Source organism: Melanotaenia boesemani, chromosome 18, assembly GCF_017639745.1.
Source record: "Melanotaenia boesemani isolate fMelBoe1 chromosome 18, fMelBoe1.pri, whole genome shotgun sequence".
NCBI lineage: Eukaryota > Metazoa > Chordata > Actinopteri > Atheriniformes > Melanotaeniidae > Melanotaenia > Melanotaenia boesemani.
In genome coordinates, this window is record NC_055699.1 from 31,152,594 (window position 1) to 31,173,248 (window position 20,655).

At 38.4% G+C, this 20,655-nt stretch overlaps 2 protein-coding genes across 2 annotated transcripts in view; one reads left to right on the forward strand and one right to left on the reverse strand.

Moving 5' to 3' along the window:
• LOC121628815 (2-lysophosphatidate phosphatase PLPPR4) overlaps window positions 1-17,055 on the reverse strand; it is a 53,935-nt gene extending 36,880 nt beyond the window's left edge. Inside the window, exon 1 of the mRNA XM_041968161.1 lies at window positions 16,767-17,055. Within this exon, the coding sequence (XP_041824095.1) occupies window positions 16,767-16,838 (72 nt within the window). The 5' untranslated portion in view covers window positions 16,839-17,055. The remainder of the gene's footprint in view (window positions 1-16,766) is intronic.
• A 193-nt stretch (window positions 17,056-17,248) lies between these two features.
• Window positions 17,249-20,655, forward strand: part of LOC121628836 (phospholipid phosphatase-related protein type 5-like) — a 139,378-nt gene continuing 135,971 nt past the window's right edge. Inside the window, exon 1 of the mRNA XM_041968214.1 lies at window positions 17,249-17,306. The gene's annotated coding sequence lies outside the window, so the exon portion shown is untranslated. The remainder of the gene's footprint in view (window positions 17,307-20,655) is intronic.

Genomic DNA, 20,655 nt, shown 5'->3' on the forward strand with positions numbered 1-20,655 from the left:
AATTTCAATTTTTGTGAGTCGCAACTAAATAATCCACCAGCTCCCAGAGTCACAGAAAGACAAACGTTATAAACAAACAGAACTTTTTTCTTAATTAACACAGTGAACAATCCGGGATTTAAGAAACTCATCAACACTTTGGACAAACGGCATCACTGCCATCTCACCACCATGTTAGTGGACTGTCTCTTTCTTCCCTGTATGATGAGTGTAGTGAGGGTGTGTGAAAGACGTGGCGACAGTCCGATGTTTCGCCACCGTTACGGACCTGTGGTAAAGCCGCACCAGAGCCGTACAGAAATGTCGCGCTACATTTTATTGACGCGGATTTCAACGTGAAAACGAAATGTCTCCAGACTATTTTTTTCCAGATCACACCAGGCGGAACATAGCTGCTGGTCTGAGACAAACAAAAGCTATGGGGACCTGGTGGAAAGAAACTAGTCGGCATTACCACAGTAAACACTTCAAATGCCCCCCCCCCAAACCTCTTATCTATAATCGTGTTAAATAATCGAGATCTCAATTTCAATCAAAACAATCGTGATTATCATTTTTCCCATAATCGAGCAGCCCTACTCTAAAGTCCCATAAATGTGAAGTGGCTGCAAGTCCAACTCGCTCTTTACATGCAGCAGTTGGTTATGTTGCTACAAACGAGACGCCCTCGCTGTGCAGCCATTTATTTACCTTGGATCTAACACAGATCACTTTGAGATGATGCTGTGTTGTCTCAGTCTGCACAACTTCAAATACTGAGCTGGTTTCATGGCATAAACACTGAGGCAGAAGCTGAAAGCCTTTGGTTTGTAAAATGCTTAGTTCCACCGTACCATCTGCTCCTCATAAACAGGTTGTAATGCATGGCAAAGCTACAACAGGCCTGTAGTTTACTGGCAGACCGAAAAGGGCTGATGATTCTCTCGTAGGAAGAGATGGTATGCTCCCTTTAGAGAGAGAGTTAATCCTGTAGGAGTTTAAACACCCATGAATCTTACTAATTAAGTTCTTCACACTTTAACAGCCTTAGAACTGCAGGGTATCTAAGAAAACTGGTTCTGGAACATCATCAACCTTTTCCTGATCTAAAGGTCTGATGTTCATGGTTTTACATGTACCATGTGACCAAGGATGGATGGATGGATGGATGGATGGATGGATGGATGGATGGATGGATGGATGGATGGATGGATGATGGACGGACGGACGGACGGACGGATGGATGATACAATCCTAACCGAGATGATCTCCAGAGAAAAGTCAGATCTTTGTTGGTAACCAGTTACTGGAAAAAACAAACCCAGAAAGCAGGACTGGGCAATACAGCAAGATTTTCAAATATATCGAGACTTCATCAGACACGATATAGAAGGAGGGAATATCGTTTTTATCAAGATAGCTTTAGAGTTAAAAGCATCTTTTCTTTTGCATTTTCCACAGCTGTATTTTTGTTATAAGCATTGAAAAGTATTTTTCATTCATTTTGTTTTAGGGGCATTTAATTTAATATAAAGCTAATTTCAGTCAACTGTTATAATGCACATGTGCTGCTGATCCTTAATAAAAGAGTGTTTAGCGCTGAAGGCTGTAAATAAGAACTGTCTTTCTTTTGTTTATTTTGACAAAATATATATATTGCAATATATATATTGTATACCATGATTCATGTAAAAAATATCGAGATATAAAATCGCCCAGCCCTACCAGAAAGTACAGAAGTATACAGCTCAAACACTAAAATAACACATCCTAGATCTGAATGAATGAAATCATCTTATTAAACACTTTGTTCTTTACATAGTTGAATGTGCTGACAGCAAAATCACAAAAATTATCAATGGAAATCAAATTTATTAACCCATGGAGGTCTGGATTAGGATTCACACTCCAAATTAAAGTGGAAAAACACACTACAGCTGATCCAGCTTTGATGTAATGTCCTTAAAACAAGTCAGAATGAGGCTCAGTAGTGTGTGTGGCCTCCACGTGCCTGTAGGACCTCCCTGGGCATGCTCCTGATGAGGTGGTGGATGGTCTCCTGAGGGATCTGCTCCCAGACCTGGACTAAAGCATCCGCCAACTCCTGGACAGTCTGTGGTCAACGTTGGTGGACGGAGCGAGACATGATGTCCCAGATGTGCTCAGTTGGATTCAGGTCTGGGGAACGGGCGGCCAGTCCATAGCATCAATGCTTCGTCTGGCAGGAACTGCTGACACACTCCAGCCACATGAGGTCTAGCGTTGTCTTGCATTAGGAGGAGCCCAGGACCAACCGCACCAGCATGTGGTCTCACAAGGGGTCTGAGGATCTCATCTTGGTACCTAATGGCAGTCAGGCTACCTCTGGTGAGCACATGGAGGGCTGTGCGGCCCCCCAAAGAAATGCCACCCCCCACCATTACTGACCCACTGCCAAACCGGTCATGCTGGAGGACGTTCAGGCAGCAGAACGTTCTCCACGGTGTCTCCAGACTCCATCATGTCTGTCTCATGTGCTCAGTGTGAACCTGCTTTCATCTGTGAAGAACACAGGGTGCCAGTGCTGAAGTTACCAATCTTGGTGTTTTATCTGGTAAACGTCCTGCACGGTGTTGGGCTGTAAACACAACCCCCACCTGTGGACGTCGGCCCTCATGCCTCCCTCATGGAGTCTGTTTCTGACTGTTTGAGCTACACATGCACATCTGTGGCCTGCTGGAGGTCATGTTGCAGGGCTCTGGCTATGGGGCTATTATTGTAGCAATATTATCTACAAATCCGTGTTGAAAGTCACAAATGCATACAGAGAGTCGTGTATCCGTATCTTAATTTGTGTGTGCACAGTTGGATTCGCAAATGTGTAAATAAATCCACAAATGTGTGATGAGATTTCTGTGTCTGTACAAGAATCTGCAAATGTGTAAAACAACTTGTGTGTAACCCGGTTTGCAAATGTGTAAAAAAATTCCACAAATCTGTATTTAAAGTTGCAAATGTGTAGACCAATCTGTAAATGCGTGCTAAGATCTGCACATGTGCAGACCGATCTGTATCCACAGAGAGACATGAATGCCTGGAGTATTTCAGCTACAAGACCCAGAAATACAGACAAATCGCTGGTTACGAGTCAAGCAGCTTCTGGATTGGCTCTCTCTACACACGTGGATTTTGCTACACTTGTTCCGTGAGAAATCCACAAATGCGTGTCAGGATTCGTATCCGTAACGCTTGGGTTTGCGTGCCCTGACCGCTGGCTCACAGGCTGCCTCACTCCGGCTGCCGTTGGTTCGCTTGCTCTGCTGCTGGCGGTAATATAATTACTGCGGTCAAGCCAGCCGCCTTTCGTTTTCGCGTAGTCAAGCCAGCCGCTCCTACATTTTCAGTGCGCACCTACCGTCAGTTTACGGTAAATGCAAGCGTACTGCTGCAAGGAAATTATTTCCGGTTCACAAAATAAAAGCACGAATTTAAATGTGTATTATCAAGTGATGTTTTAAGAAACTGATTCACGTTAACTGTAAACTATCGGGGTATACTGCTAACATTTACACTAAATAAATACCTTAGAATGTATGGAGTTGAAAACAGTTTTATCTATCTATCTATCTGTCTATCTATCTATCTATCTATCTATCTATCTATCTATCTATCTATCTATCTATCTGTCTGTCTGTCTGTCTGTCTGTCTGTCTGTCTGTCTGTCTGTCTGTGCTAATAAACATATACTGAGGCCTTAAAGCAAATACTAAGTGGTGTATGTTGACCATCCTTGATAGCACTATCATTCTAGACTACTTTGGGGTCAATAGGTCACATGACCTGGGAGTTATTGTAATAACTTTTGAAATAACATGAAATATATATGTGTGTGTATATATATATATATATATATAATACATTTTATTTAAAAACTCCTTTCAAAAAACCCAAGTACACTTTACAGGAGAATGAAAACATTTAAAAACATAGGAGAGAGAAGTATACAAAAAACTAACAAGCAAAGCACTAACAAGCAAAACAGACGACAACAGTGTAATGGTGAGTGAAAAACTAGATGGCATAGGACTGTCTGAACAAGTGTGTTTTCAGTTTAGATTTAAAGAGAGGGAGAGAGTCTATGGCACGAAGATCAGGGGGGAGGGAGTTCCAAAGACGGGGAGCAGAGCGGCTGAATGCTCTACTCCCCTTAGTGACAAGGCGGGCAGGGGGAACAGAAAGTTGAAGAGAGGTGGAGGAGCGGAGTGAGCGGACAGGAATGGAAATGTGTAGAAGCTCAGATATGTATGGTGGAGCCTGATTGTGAAGTGCTTTGAAAGTGATAAGGAGTATTTTGAAATTAATTCTTTTTTTTATGGGAATCCAGTGAAGTTGTTGCAGGATGGGGGTGATATGATGAGTGGAGGGTGTCCGGGTGATGATTCGAGCTGCAGAGTTTTAAAGGAGCTGCAGTCTTTGGAGGGCTTTGTTGGGGAGACCAAAGAGAAGTGATTTACAGTAATCAATTCGTCAGGTGACAAGGCTATGGACGAGAATGGCAGTGGTATGGGGGGTAAGAGACGGACGGAGACGGGAAATATTTCGCAGATGAAAATATGCTGACCGAGTGATATTATTAATGTGGGACTGAAAAGAGAGTGTGCTGTCAAGGACAACACCCAGACTCTTTACTTGAGGGGAGGGAAGGATGGTTGAATTGTTGATGGAAATGGAGAAACTATTAGATTTGGAGAGAATATGGGGCGTGCCTATCATTAGGACTTCTGTTTTAGAACTGTTGAGTTCTAGGAAATTGGAAGAAAACCAAGAATGAATTTCTTGGAGACAGTGGGTAAGGGAGGTTGGTGGAAGTGAGGAAGATGGTTTGGTAGAGAGGTAAAGCTGGGTGTTGTCCTTGTAGCAATGAAAATGAATATTATGTCGACGAAAAATGAAGCCAAGTGGAAGAATGTAGATGATGAATAGTAGGGGCCCCAGGACCGAGCCCTGGGGCACACCAGCAGAGACAGGGTAAGGGTTGGATTTGTGTGATTTAAGTTGAACAAACTGTGTGCGGCCAGAGAGGTAAGAAGTTAAGCAGGTGAGAGGGGTGCCGGAGATACCGATAGATGACAGTCTGTCAAGAAGAGTGCGGTGAGAAAGTGTCAAATGCTGCTGTGAGGTCAAGAAGGATGAGAATGGACAGTAAACCAGAATCTGAAGCTATAAGGTCATTGGAGATTTTGAGGAGTGCCATTTCAGTGCTGTGGAGGGGACGAAAACTGTACTGAAACTGCTCGTAAATATTGTTTGTGATGAGGTGGTTATGAAGCTGAGAGGCAACAGACCTTTCAAGAATTTTGGAAATGAAAGGTAAATTGGACATAGGGCGTAAGTTATTAAAATTGGTGGGGTCCAAACCGGGTTTTTTCAGGATAGGTGTAACTGTAGCCGTTTTAAGTGCAGGAGGGACGATTCCGGAAAGTAAAGAGGAATGAATGATGTTGGTAATGAGAGGAGCAAGAGAGGAGGAACAGGTTTTGTTTTTTGTTGTTGTAATTAGGTTACACATGTTAAGGAAATGTTTTTGTTTTAAAACTATTTGAAAAGTGCCTTTAAGATAGTTTGATATTGATGTGTAAATAGTTACAGTAAATATATATATATGTTTACCATTTTTGGTCATTTAAATATTATTGTCTTTGTTTATTTGTTATTATTATTATTGTTGTTATTTTCAATTTTATTGGTACTATTGTTGTTCTTATAGTGATGAGGTTACACATGTTGAAGAATTATTTTTCTTTTAAAACTATTTGAAAAGTTCATATACCATTTGACCATTCTATTTATTTTATTTAATTTTATTGTTCTATTGGTTTTAGATCTACTTTACTTCCAAATATATATTTTGATAGACATTTTGAGAGTGACATGTGTAAATAGTTAAATGTATATATTAACTATTTTATGGTCATTTCCTAATTCAAATTATTATTACTAGTATTATTTTTATTTATTATCATTGTGTATTTATTGATGTTGTTTTTGAGGTCATTTTAATGTTAGATATCATTATCATAATTTTTTTCCCCACAATGCTTAAGTTACACATGTTGAAGAATTGTTTTTGTTTTAAAAAGGTTTGAATTTGAGATATCTGAAGTCCTTTTACTGTGTGACCACTGTATATATTGTATTTCATTTCATTATTCTATTGGTTTTTGATCAAATTTACATAACAAATGGGAGCATTTTCGGCTCAATAGCTTTGAGGTCATGTGACCTATTGACCCCAAAGTAGTCTAGAATGATAGTGCTATCAAGGATGGTCAACATACACCACTTAGTATTTGCTTTAAGGCCTCAGTATATGTTTATTAGCACAGACAGACAGACAGATAGATAGATAGATAGATAGATAGATAGATAGATAGATAGATAGATAGATAGATAGATAGATAGATAGATAGATAGATAGATAGATAGATAAAACTGTTTTCAACTCCATACATTCTAAGGTATTTATTTAGTGTAAATGTTAGCAGTATACCCCGATAGTTTACAGTTAACGTGAATCAGTTTCTTAAAACATCACTTGATAATACACATTTAAATTCGTGCTTTTATTTTGTGAACCGGAAATAATTTCCTTGCAGCAGTACGCTTGCATTTACCGTAAACTGACGGTAGGTGCGCACTGAAAATGTAGGAGCGGCTGGCTTGACTACGCGAAAACGAAAGGCGGCTGGCTTGACCGCAGTAATTATATTACCGCCAGCAGCAGAGCAAGCGAACCAACGGCAGCCGGAGTGAGGCAGCCTGTGAGCCAGCGGTCAGGGCACGCAAACCCAAGCGTTACGGATACGAATCCTGACACGCATTTGTGGATTTCTCACGGAACAAGTGTAGCAAAATCCACGTGTGTAGAGAGAGCCAATCCAGAAGCTGCTTGACTCGTAACCAGCGATTTGTCTGTATTTCTGGGTCTTGTAGCTGAAATACTCCAGGCATTCATGTCTCTCTGTGGATACAGATCGGTCTGCACATGTGCAGATCTTAGCACGCATTTACAGATTGGTCTACACATTTGCAACTTTAAATACAGATTTGTGGAATTTTTTTACACATTTGCAAACCGGGTTACACACAAGTTGTTTTACACATTTGCAGATTCTTGTACAGACACAGAAATCTCATCACACATTTGTGGATTTATTTACACATTTGCGAATCCAACTGTGCACACACAAATTAAGATACGGATACACGACTCTCTGTATGCATTTGTGACTTTCAACACGGATTTGTAGATAATATTGCTACAATAATAGCCCCATATCTGGCAGTGCTCCTCCTGTTCCTCCTTGTACAAAGGTGGAGGTAGCGTCCGGCTGCTGGGTTGTTGCCTCCTACGGCCTCCTCCACGTCTCCTGATGTACTGGCCTGTCTCCTGGTAGCTCCTCCATGCTCTGGACACGACGCTGACAGACACAGCAAACCTTCTGGCCACAGCTCGCATTGATGTACCATCCTGGATGAGCTGCAGTACCTGAGCCACTTGTGTGGGTGTAGACTCCGTCTCATGCTACCACTAGAATGAAAGCACCGCCAGCATTCAAAAGTCACCAAAACATCATCCAGAAAGCAGGAACTGAGAAGTGGTCTGTGGTCACCACCTGCAGAACCTCCTTTATTCGGGTGTCTTGCTAATTCCTATAATTTCCACCTGCTGTCTGTTCCATTTACACAACAGCATGTGGAACTGATTTAAATCAGTGTTGCTTCCTAAGTGGACAGTTTGATTTCACACAAGTGTGATTGACCTGGAGTTACACTGTGTTGTTTAAGTGTTTCCTTTATTTTTTGAGCCGTGTATTTTTCCTGTCAAAATGTTTTAATAAACTTCTTGTGATCAAAGTTTATATTCACCAGAGCTGTGCTGGCTTCCAGGACTAGTAAAAGTAAGGTGAAGCTGTAAAGCTGCAGCCGCCATGATCCCTGTTTGCAACGTGGCTCGCATTCCTGACCGTTATCAGTAATAGATCTGAGGATGTCAACATCACTGAAAACTGATTTAGTTGAAACAGAATTAAACATAATCTGGGCTGAAAAGCTGAGTCTTGATTAAACCATCATTATAACGGCCTTCTGAACCTCTGACTGTCACATCCAGATCGTATCTGCGTTCAGTGCAGCAAAACATAAGGAATAAGACTTCTTTTAAACTAAATTTAGCAGGAAAACGTCTCTCAATGAGAATGCCTTCTGGTAATAAATTGCATTTTTTTTTGTTTTTCATGTTCACAACCCAAATCCTCACCTCTGCTGCTCATCCCACACATACATTTTCCTCCCACATGTGGCTCCATTTAAAGGAAAATAAACAGACTTTCCAGCAGTAACGGATTTATTACCAAGACGCTTTTTTATAATAAAGAAATGATCCACCAAACACTCATTTACTGACCTTTCATGATAAGTTTCTATGTACACTTTGTCTGAGGAAGTGTCTAGAAAATAAAGTCTGTCAACTTGCTCTCAGTGAGACTGAACCCGTTCGTGTCTACAGGAATCCAGCCTTAACCTTTCCTGATGGTCCTTGTCTTTTATCTCAGCTGGCTGTGTCATCCTCCTCACTTACACATGCGATTTCATCTTTTGTTTTTTCCCACTTTTAGATAACAGTCTTCAGCCCTCTGCGTGCCTCCATTTGTTCCACTTTAGAGGAAAAGCAGCCCGAGGCATCACAGCACAGCCACATTTCTCTACCTCACCATGTCAGAAGTACAGTAAAGTGGAGCAGCCAGTAAGCCTCAGACCAGTGATGTGTGGTCAGGAGAGGCAGGTGAGGCAGTGCTTCACCTGCCTCATGATAAAGAAAGAAAATACATAAAATAAATATTAATATTTTTCACTGATCTGTGTTAACAATGCATTTTCAGTGTGACTCTAACACGTTTTTGACAGTTTTTAAAGTAAAAATTGCTGAATCTGAAATTTCCTGATCAAATCCAGGGCAGAAACCCCGGTGGAGACACGGGGAGCTGTGCCTCACCTCTGACTGGTGATCCAGTAGAAACTGGGCTGAATGACGCTGCCGGTTTCTGTTGCTCAGCATATCACCAACATGAACTTTACAGAAATATTTGTGATACACCATGACTCTCTACAGTCTGTGTAATGTCTTTAATGTATTTGTGAGAGAAATATTCCTGCTTTTCATACAATAAAGTGCAGAGAAAAGTCAGCAGGTGAGGCAAACAGTACTCTGCCTCACCTCAAGGGGGAACACTCACACACCAACACGGAGTGTGTGTGTTGCCAACTAAGAGACCTTGTTGCTGTATCTAGCTAGTTTTCAGACCCCTTCAGCTGCATTCAGAGCAGGAGATGATCGCCTTTGAAAATGAAACGTACAAAGCTGCTGCTGGAGGATCCCGCGCTGGCTTACCGTCAGATGTGAATGTTTATTAATGAAGAGTGTGGAGGAAAACATCTAGAAAGTTAAAAGTGTTGTAAAATGTTGCAGACTCCTAATTAGAAAACAACCTTCACCCAATAAAAGTAAACTACAAAATTAAAAATATTAACCAAAGAATTTTTTTTTTGTATTTTGCTTTTTTAGCTTGTCTTTTCGTCAACTGTTGACTTTCCCATGACGTTCCTCTCCACGGCAGCCTCCATTACAACTATATAATGATGTCATTTAGAGATTTCTAGTGACTTTTAGGACAGCCAATAGCTACTTTTCTCACTGAAGAGTTGGTAACAGTGGGTGTGTGAGTGTAATTGAAAGAGGAATGCTGATAGGATATGAAGCTTTACCAGTAGTTGCATGCTGTTGAATGGATATTAAAATAAGATGCTCTTTTCAGTTCTTACAATTGTAAATCAGTGCCTCACCAGCCATGAACCTCACCACACGTCACTACCTCAGACCTGCTCATACTCCTCTTACTCTATGGACGTGTTCTTTATTATCATTATTATCTCAAAGGAAAACAAAAAGTACATTATTAATCCCGACTGAAAGATTAGCCCCTGCATATTACCCATTTCTAGATTCACTGGAGCAGAGTGGGCCAAAACCAGCCCACCAGAGGGTCTAATCTGGCCCTCAGGATGAAATTAGTAAATGTAAAAAAATAACATAGAAGATACAAACTGTAATATTTTAATAAAAGTGACTACAATATAATAATAAGAGTAATTGTAAAACTGTAATAAAAGTAGTGCTGGACAACGATTAGAAGTTTTTATCATGTTTTATCGCATTAAATGGTGCGATTAATCATGATTAATTGCAGTGTTATGCGCAACATGAACTTTTCCTCTAAAAGAAGGCCTACTGCGATATGAAGAAAATGCAGTAAATTCTGGTTTACAAACATTAAATCAGGGGTGTTCAACCTGCAGCTCCAGAGCAGCAAGTGGGTCTCTGGGCTTCTTCTACAATGGCTCTTAATACAGGTTTAAACATGCTAAAGAACTAGCTAATGTTTTCAAGTATACATATAATAACAATTCAATCCCTTTTTCATGTCATTAGGTTGCAAACTATGAGCTTCTTTTTGTTTTGTTTTTTTTTTGTTTTTTTTTTTTGTTTATATTATTTTTAACAAGTATCTACATATCATATAAGAAAGTCATGTTTTTCCTATATGACACACATTTCCTATAATAGATTTTATCAACAATCATACATTTTCTTTTTTAAAGCGTCTCTAAAGGAGTTTTATTTAGCTGGCTGAGGGAAAAATGTCTCTTTGGATTGGAAAGGCTGCAGACCCCTGCACTAAACACATAAACAGGTTTAGCAGCAGTTTTCTCTTTAAACAGCAACAGTTAAAATATTTCTTCATATAAAATCAAAAATTTATGAGAAAGAAGGATGAAATGTTCAGGATTTACTAACTAAAAGGTAAAAAGTCAGCAGGATGACTGTGAAGCTGCTTCCTTCTAAACACAGAAGGAACAATATGTGATGAATATCAGCATCAGGTGAACAGACAGAAAGCAGGATGAGAATCTCACAGCTTCTAGATGGTGAGGAGAGAGAAATATTCACTAAATGCACAATAACTTCCATCCATGCACCTTCACTGCTTCATTATCCACATTTCTGCCTATAATTTCTCTAAACTTTCATTCTTAGCTTGACTGTTTAGCTTCACCTCTGCACCTGCAGCCTCCGCTACCGGGAGTTAAGGGTTAACATCTCGTTTCCGGGTGTAGCGTCAGGTCTGTAGATGTAACTATAAACATGTGTGGTATCCACAGAAAGTCCAGAATCTCAGCTACCAGCTCAGTAAAACCATTTCTATCACCACTCTCTCCTGATTCCATCATCGCCGCTGCAGCAGGACCAGACATGGAGGAAGAGGTCAGAAAGCAGCCTATGAGGTTGCTCTGGTTCAGAGCCAGCAGCAAGAAGTTGAGATAAAAAAATCAAACAAAAAAAACTGTTACATGCGCTAGAAAAAATAACGCTGTTGATTAATTACTGTGTTGACGCGATAATAACATGTTAACATGCTCAGCTGTTAATAAAAGTAACTAATATTGTAATTAAAGTAACTAATATTGTAATAAAAGTAAGTAATATTGTAATAAAAGTAACTAATATTGTAATTAAAGTAACTAACATTGTAATAAAAGTAACTAATATTGTAATTAAATAACTAACATTGTAATAAAAGTAACTAATATTGTAATTAAAGTAACTAATATTGTAATTAAAGTAACTAACATTGTAATAAAAGTAACTAATATTGTAATTAAATAACTAATATTGTAATAAAAGTAAGTAATATTGTAATAAAAGTAACTAATATTGTAAATAAAGTAACTAACATTGTAATAAAAGTAACTAATATTGTAATAAAAGTAACTAACATTGTAATTAAAGTAACTAATATTGTAATAAAAGTAACTAATATTGTAATTAAAGTAACTAATATTGTAATAAAAGTAAGTAATATTGTAATAAAAGTAACTAATATTGTAATTAAAGTAACTAATATTGCAATTAAAGTAACTAACCTTGTAATAAAAGTAACTAATACTGTAATAAAAGTAAGTAATATTGTAATAGAAGTGGACTTCAGGAGAGACCACTCCCAACATGCTCCTCTGACCATCAACAGTGCTGCTGTGGAGAGGGTGAGCAGCACTAAATTCTTGGGTGTACACATCTCAGAGGACCTCTCCTGGACCAACAACACAACAGCACTGACCAGGAAAGCCCATCAACACCTCTACTTCCTCCGCAAGTTGAGAAGAGCTAGAGTCCCGGGCCCCATCATGCAGACTTTCTACAGAGGCACTGTGGAAAGCATTCTGTCCAGCTCTATCACAGTGTGGTACGGCTCCTGCACCGCGTCCTGTCGCAAGTCCCTCCAGCGCATTGTGAGAACAGCTGAGAAGATCATCGGTGCCCCTCTCCCCTTCCTCTACGACATCTACTGCACCCGCAAAGCTCTCGGCATCGCTGGTGACCCCACCCACCCGTCACACAGCCTCTTCAGTCTGCTGCCTTCAGGGAGGAGACTGTGGAGTCTCAGCGCCAGGACCAGCAGACTGAAGGACAGCTTCTTCCACCAGGCTGTCAGGATGCTGAACTCTTTCCCTGCCCTGCCCCCCCTCCCCTCGCTGCCCCCTGCCCACAAAACCTCCAGAATCTGAACCCCCCTCCCATCAACACTGAACTGTTCATGGACACTTAACTTACCAGTATATAAGCTAAACCTGCACAACTGCTATGCCATTTGCACAATCTAGTTTTCTTTACCCAATATGTTGCTGCTACTTGTGCCTTTTTCGTTATTTATATTTCTTGTTTTTTATTTCTTTATATAGCATAATATGGTTTTTTATATATTATAGTATAGTATAGTCTTTTATATAGTGTAGCATAGTAGAGACCTTTTTTACTTGAAGATGTATGTTAAATGTTTGTTGTCTGCACCTTGGGTTTGAGTGAAACGCAGTTTTGATCCTCTGTATGTCTTGTACATATTGCAGAATTGACAATAAAGCTGACGTTGACTTTGACTAATATTGTAATTGAAGTAACTAATATTGTGATTAAAGTAACTAATATTGTAATTGAAGTAACTAATATTGTGATTAAAGTAACTAATATTGTAATAAAAGTAACTAATATTGTAATAAAAGTAACTCATATTGTAATTAAAGTAACTAACAATGTAATAAAAGTAACTAATATTGTAATTAAAGTAACTCATATTGTGATAAAAGTAACTAACAATGTAATTAAAGTAACTAATATTGTACTAAAAGTAAGTAATATTCTAATTAAAGTAAGTAATATTATAATTAAAGTAACTAACATTGTAATAAAAGTAACTAATACTGTAATTAAAGTAACTCATATTGTAATAAAAATAACTAACATTGTAAATAAAGTAACTAACTTTGTAATAAAAGTAACTAACATTGTAATAAAAGTAACTAACATTGTAATTAAAGTAACTAACTTTGTAATAAAAGTAACTAATCTTGTAATTAAAGTAACTCATATTGTAATAAAAGTAACTAACAATGTAATTAAAGTAGCTAATATTGTAATAAAAGTAACTTATATTGTAATTAAAGTAACTAACTTTGTAATAAAAGTAACTAATCTTGTAATTAAAGTAACTCATATTGTAATAAAAGTAACTAACAATGTAATTAAAGTAACTAATATTGTACTAAAAATAAGTAATATTCTAATTAAAGTAAGTAATATTGTAATTAAATTAACTAACATTGTAATAAAAGTAACTAATATTGTAATAAAAGTAATATTGTAATAAAAGTAACTAACATTGTAATAAAAGTAACTAACATTGTAATTAAAGTAACTAACTTTGTAATAAAAGTAACTAATATTGTAATTAAAGTAACTCATATTGTAATTAAAGTAACTAACAATGTAATTAAAGTAACTAATATTCTAATTAAAGTAAGTAATATTATAATTAAAGTAACTAACATTGTAATAAAAGTAACTAATACTGTAATTAAAGTAACTCATATTGTAATAAAAGTAACTAACAATGTAATTAAAGTAACTAATATTGTACTAAAAATAAGTAATATTCTAATTAAAGTAAGTAATATTGTAATTAAATTAACTAACATTGTAATAAAAGTAACTAATATTGTAATAAAAGTAAGTAATATTGTAATAAAAGTAACTAACATTGTAATTAAAGTAACTAACTTCGTAATAAAAATAACTAACATTGTAATAAAAGTAACTAACATTGTAATTAAAGTAACTAATATTGTAATAAAAGTAACCAACATTGTAATAAAAGTAACTAACTTTGTAATAAAAGTAACTAACTTTGTAATAAAAGTAACTAACATTGTAATAAAAGTAACTAACATTGTAATTAAAGTAACTAACTTTGTAATAAAAGTAACTAACATTGTAATTAAAGTAACTAACTTTGTAATAAAAGTAACTAACATTGTAATAAAAGTAACTAACTTTGTAATAAAAGTAAGTAATATTGTAATAAAAGTAACTAACATTGTAATTAAAGTAACTAACTTTGTAATAAAAGTAACTAACATTGTAATTGAAGTAACTAACACTGTAATAAAAGTAACTAACATTGTAATTAAAGTAACTAACATTGTAATAAAAGTAACTAACATTGTAATAAAAGTAACTAACATTGTAATAAAAGTAACTAATATTGTAATAAAAGTAACTAACATTGTAATAAAAGTAACTACCATTGTAATAAAAGTAACTAATATTGTGATAAAAGTAGGTGTAATCTCTAACGTTTCCAGGTTTCATGTGAAGCGTTTCCAGGGCAGGAGGAGAACTGGTTCCATCTTTTCCATCTTTCTGGCTTCATAGACGTGACTTCAGTTTGTATGATGAGTTGAGCTGGTTCAGGTGGTCAGGATTACTACACACGTGTGGAAATGTACACGTATGTACATTTAAAATAACTTCTAGATGTGGAAAAGATCCTCTGATCATCATGTGGAATACTGGATTTTTTCCTTCCAGATACCTGGAATTAAATGTTTGCTGGTTTATAGAGCCATTAATTAAATTAATAAATAAAAAACTAAATATATCAACTACTAAAATATTATATTGCCATATTAAAAATTATATATATAAAATTTATAAAAATGCATTTTTTATTATAAAATCTTATAAATAGAAATTATTGTATGGATAAAAAATGACCACATTAAAAAATGAAAACATTTATAAAATTTATTTTATAAATTCAGATACAGTTGTAGATAAATATATATTTTTGTATGAAATATAAAAAATATGAAATAAAATAAATAATGTGAATGTATAAATGAGGTAAATATAGTGGAAACTTGGCTTTTTTTCTCCAGAAGTCGCGGGTTGTAATATATCAGGATAGTTCGTTAAATGGAAACAAAGGTAAAAATGAAAATTAGGGTTAAGCTGTTATTTTCCGGGCCGGTCCACTGGGGATCAAACTGAATGTGGTCCCTGGACTTAAGTGGGTTTGACACTCCTGGACTTCAGAGCAGTGGGCGTGTGGGGAGTTTAGGGCCTTGTTCAGGGGCCCACACGCCCTCTTCTATTTTTCATGCTATCAACTCCTCCACAGAGGTGGGAGGACAAGAAGGGAAAGATGGTAAATTCTCTCATTTTTCTAAATGACAACATGCTGTAGTCCCAACCCACCTGAGACTGATCAGCTTTAAATAGTCCTGTGACAAGTCTACTGAGTCCTGATGGCTCTGCAGGCAGGAGCAAATCCATCACCGCTGGCAACCTCTGCTTTCCCATCTATCAGTGGACATGTCCGTCAGTATGAAGCTGAACAAGCCTCAGCTCCATGAGCCTGACTGGGTTTCATACATGCAAGCTCTACTCCACCGAGTAACTCCCAGCACTGACCTACTTCTAATGCTGCTGCTGTTTGGGAAAATAAAGGCTGAAAATCTTTCAGCACTTTATATAAAAGTCTGACATTTATTGCTCAGGTACATTAACTGGAGGGAAAATATACAAATATGTTTGTAAAAAAAGATCAAATAAAAAATAAAATGAGGGAGGCATCCATAAAAAATGCTGCTGTCATCCCAACAGCATCCATCACACAGTATTAGACACAAATCCATAATAAATGCTGGCAGTTAGACTAGAGCCACAGGCCAGCTGTGAATTAGAGCATGCATAAAGCTGCAGCAGAGGATGACTGACAGCTAACAGCCCTTATCTGAGCTTAAATGTGTTCATTTATTTACAGATCTCAGGTTCTTCAAGCAAAACAAAGGGATGAGAAGACAGAGAGAGAGATGGAAAAGGATAGCTGGCGGGAAGACAGCTGGTTACCATAAATCCATCATGGCTGGACTACCTCATCAGCACAACGCTGTGTTTGAAGATTTTGGCACTTAGAGAAATGTCCCTCATCTTCCTCATGGTTGCATTAATCCTTCTATAAATAACGCGCACCGATGAGTCTGTTTGATCCGTTTCCAGGTCATATGGGATTATAAACACGAGGATTTCTGTTCTGTAGTTTCAGATGAGAACAGGTGGCTGAGCAGCTTTGATTGATCAACATTTCATTCAATTATAAAGCAGTGTGTTGCATTCTAAAGTTGACCCAGTAATCAGAGTGATCATTTTTCAGAGCCTACATGTTTACAAGACAATATTTCCCTGACTAATTACCGTCAGCTCCTGTGTGGAGCTGTTCAGGAGGAATTTCCTCCTCATGGATGTTTGGAAGCGGCAATGTAAGCGCATCACCTGCTCTCTGATGGAGACTCACCTCCACAAAGTAAAAACAGGGCAGCAGGCTGACACTGTCTTTGGTCAGGATCCCTTTCTCGCGCGCAGACATAGTCAGGCCTAAAAACGTCCAAACAGATCCAAGACACGACGAGAGACCGAAGAAGGGCTGTGCTGGATCAGGAGCGCTCCATGCCGCTGCGCCGCACAGGATGCTGAAGACCACCAGGACCAGGACCAGAATCCGACCTGAGGAGCCCTTATCTGCGCCGCGGAGAAGCTCGGAGCTTTGTTCTGAGCATGTCTTTCTGCCAGCTGTCAGAGAGAGAAGGAAGCGCTCCGACGGAGGGAAGGAGGGAGGAAAAGAGTTGGCGCAGGCGCACTGAGGAGGAGTTGACAGCGTCTGTTTTTTGAGCGGTGATGTCGACAGGCGGGTGATTAGACTCAGTCTGCAGGCTGGAATACATTTAGGCTACATCGTGACGTCCTGGTTTGGTGGCCTTATACGTGTAGCTTTATGTCGTCATCCAGTGGCGGTCGAAGATAATGTGAAGTCCGAGGGGACCCCGGAACTAAATGGGTACACACACTTCCCCCATTTTAACATTTTTAAATAACCAAATAACACTGAACTGCAGGAATGATATAATACGTGTTAACAGACTGTAATTAGTAAAGAGAAACTCAAGTTATCAGTAACTACATCTTGGGTCCAAAGTTGCTGAGCTTTGAGGAAACAAAGTCACGCGTTCACTGTTCTGGCTTTCTGTGCCGAAAAGTCTTGAATGACATCATCGTATGAAATATGACCTCGGGATTGATGCTGATGACAGCCAGACCCCTGAGACGATCCTGACACGTCGCTGACCTCAGACAGGTTGTGATCATCTCTGCTGATACGAGCGATACGAAGAGCAGCCCACAAGCTCGGGTGGATTTCTGAGGCCTGGTGGATGGTCTGCAGGCTGCTCCGAGCAAGTTCTTTCCCATCAAAATCAGGATGTCCATCACAAATTAAGGCATGCTGAAGAGCTTCTGCATACCATACCATGATGAGAAATTGTGTGGAAACTAGTCAGAAAACCAAACTTGTTCTCCACATCCCTGAGACTGTGATTCAGTGTCCACCACCACATTAAAGAAAGTCACCTCCAGGTTTTAGGGCATCTTGGAGCGGTTCAGAACCCACTCTTCTCCTAAGAAATGGGACTCAACTTTTGTGAGGGGTCTTTGGTTTGGTTCCTTATTTCCAGGGCCTCTCTCCCACCAGATGCATCCAGCCAGGGAGGGTGGATAGCTTTCACTCTGCACCCCATCTTGTCTTCGACCACACAGAAACCCATCTAAGTGTAGACACTAAAAACAATGAGCACAGCTTCTGTAGGATTCCAAAACATCCTGTTGCATCTTTGGAGCTTTTGGCAGCATCAGCAGCCACCAGGTTGAGGTTATATACCATTAATGATGACGTCCCATCTTGTTTGAATTCTTGCTTGTGAAGTTCTTACTCTCAAAAGTAAGTTGCTTTGGATAAAAGCGTCTGCTAAATGACTGTAGAAGAGTAGAATAGAATATGAGACTTTCCCTGTAGACTCCTCAACTTCTAGAAATCCCAGAAAGATCTTGTTGAAATGTGGTTTGTCATCCTGTGTGACAGTGTGAATGACGGCTCACATCTCTGGTGTAATCCAAAATAATCCCATAAACCTTTTCTCCACCACCACTGATGCACTCAATGATCGGATGAATGTTTCCCAAATAACTCCGGTGAGAGGACCCACTGTAAACTCTGTGGACATGTTCTTTCAGAACATGATCAAACTGTGTCAAAAGCTCTACCTCCTTCAAAAAGTTTCCATTTGAAGGCCAGTAAAGGGTTTCTGTGTCACCTCTTGGTGCCATACGTCTAACAGCAACCGATCATGCTAGCTGCTCGCGTCGGTTCTTCTCATTCTCAAGGAGGACCAGCTTTTATTACCTTTTTTAACCTGCTTTCAGCTTCATCTCAAACTCTTTCCAGCATGTCGTGTGCTTGGCATGACCGTCTCTACTTTCATTCAGCAAAGTTGTTGCATGTTTCCACCCAGTCAAGCCTCCATGAACTCAATTGATGCTTATTGGTGAAACGAGTTTGCAACAACAACAACAATAAAGGCTGTTTTTGATGAACAGCTTTAACTCTCATCATTTCTGAATGTTCTGGAACAGGGGTAATTTCTTGCTTCTTTTCCTTTTAGAAAAATATAATCCCTCTGGAGGTAAGGTCAGTTCAGATGTGGTCAGATAGCTGTAATGGCTGAGATGGACACAGTTCTTCTGCAGCTTTCTTGGCCAGCAGAGCAGAGGGAAAAGATTCTCCCAACGATCTGCAAGGCCCACACAGTAATGAAAATTCATTAAATTTAGTTATAAACACATAAAAAGAAGCAAATATAAAGTTACTACAGAAAATAATCATTTAGGTTGAGTACGATGTGTATAAACCCAGCTAATCTTTGATGTATTATCAGAATAATAACAAATATTTCCATTTCTATTGTTAAAATTAGTATTTACATGATCTGTCAAGTTGTTTTTTTTTTACCTGGAGCAACAACTTAGTCAGTGTTTGGCCCTTCATCAGTTTTTATATGTACATCTAAAATATTAAACAAAATATTTCCAAATGATCTCATAGTTCAGTTTTATCATATGAACTACTCATTATTTAAAGTAATGCATAATGATGATATTTTCCTTGATGATAATGTCACTGACAGAAAAAACATCATGGAGTCTGTAGTTTGGTTACTTTAAATCTTCGTACGAAAAATCTTGCAGGATCTTTTATTTAATATGGTCCACATTTAATTCCTGTGTCGGACTAATCACCTTGTCAGCATAAACTTCATCACACACTAATTAAGAGGAAAGTCTGCTTCTTGTCTGCAACCCCACAATCACTACACCAGTATCACTACACCAGTATCACTACACCAGTATCACTACACCAGGATCACTACACCAGGATCACTATGCCAATATCACTACACCTGTATCACTACACCAGTATCACTACACCAGTATCACTACACCAATATCACTACACCAGTATCACTACACCAGTATCACTACACCAATATCACTACACCAATATCACTACACCAGTATCACTACACCAGTATCACAACAACAGTATCACTACACTACTATCAATACACCAGTATCAGTACACCAATATCACTACACCAGTATCACTACACCACTATCACTACACCAATATCACTACACCAGTATCACAACAACAGTATCACTACACCAATATCACTACACCAGTATCACTACAACAGTATCACTACACCAGTATCACTACACTACTATCAATACACCAGTATCACTACACCACTATCAGTACACCATTATCACAACAACAGTATCACTACACCAGTATCACTACACCACTATCACTACACCAGTATCACTACACCAATATCACTACACCACTATCACTACACCAGTATCACTACACCAGTATCACTACACTACTATCAATACACCAGTATCACTACACCAATATCACTACACCAGTATCACTACACCAGTATCACTACACCAATATCACTACACCAGTATCACTGCACCAGTATCACTACACCAATATCACTACACCAATATCACTACACCAGTATCACTACACCAGTATCACTACACCACTATCACTACACCAGTATTACTACACCAGTATCACTACACCAATATCACTACACCAGTATCACAACAACAGTATCACTACACCAGTATCACTACACTACTATCAATACACCAGTATCACTACACCAGTATCACTACACCAATATCACTACACCACTATCACTACACCAGTATCACTACACCAATATCACTACACCAGTATCACTACACCAGTATCACAACAACAGTATCACTACACT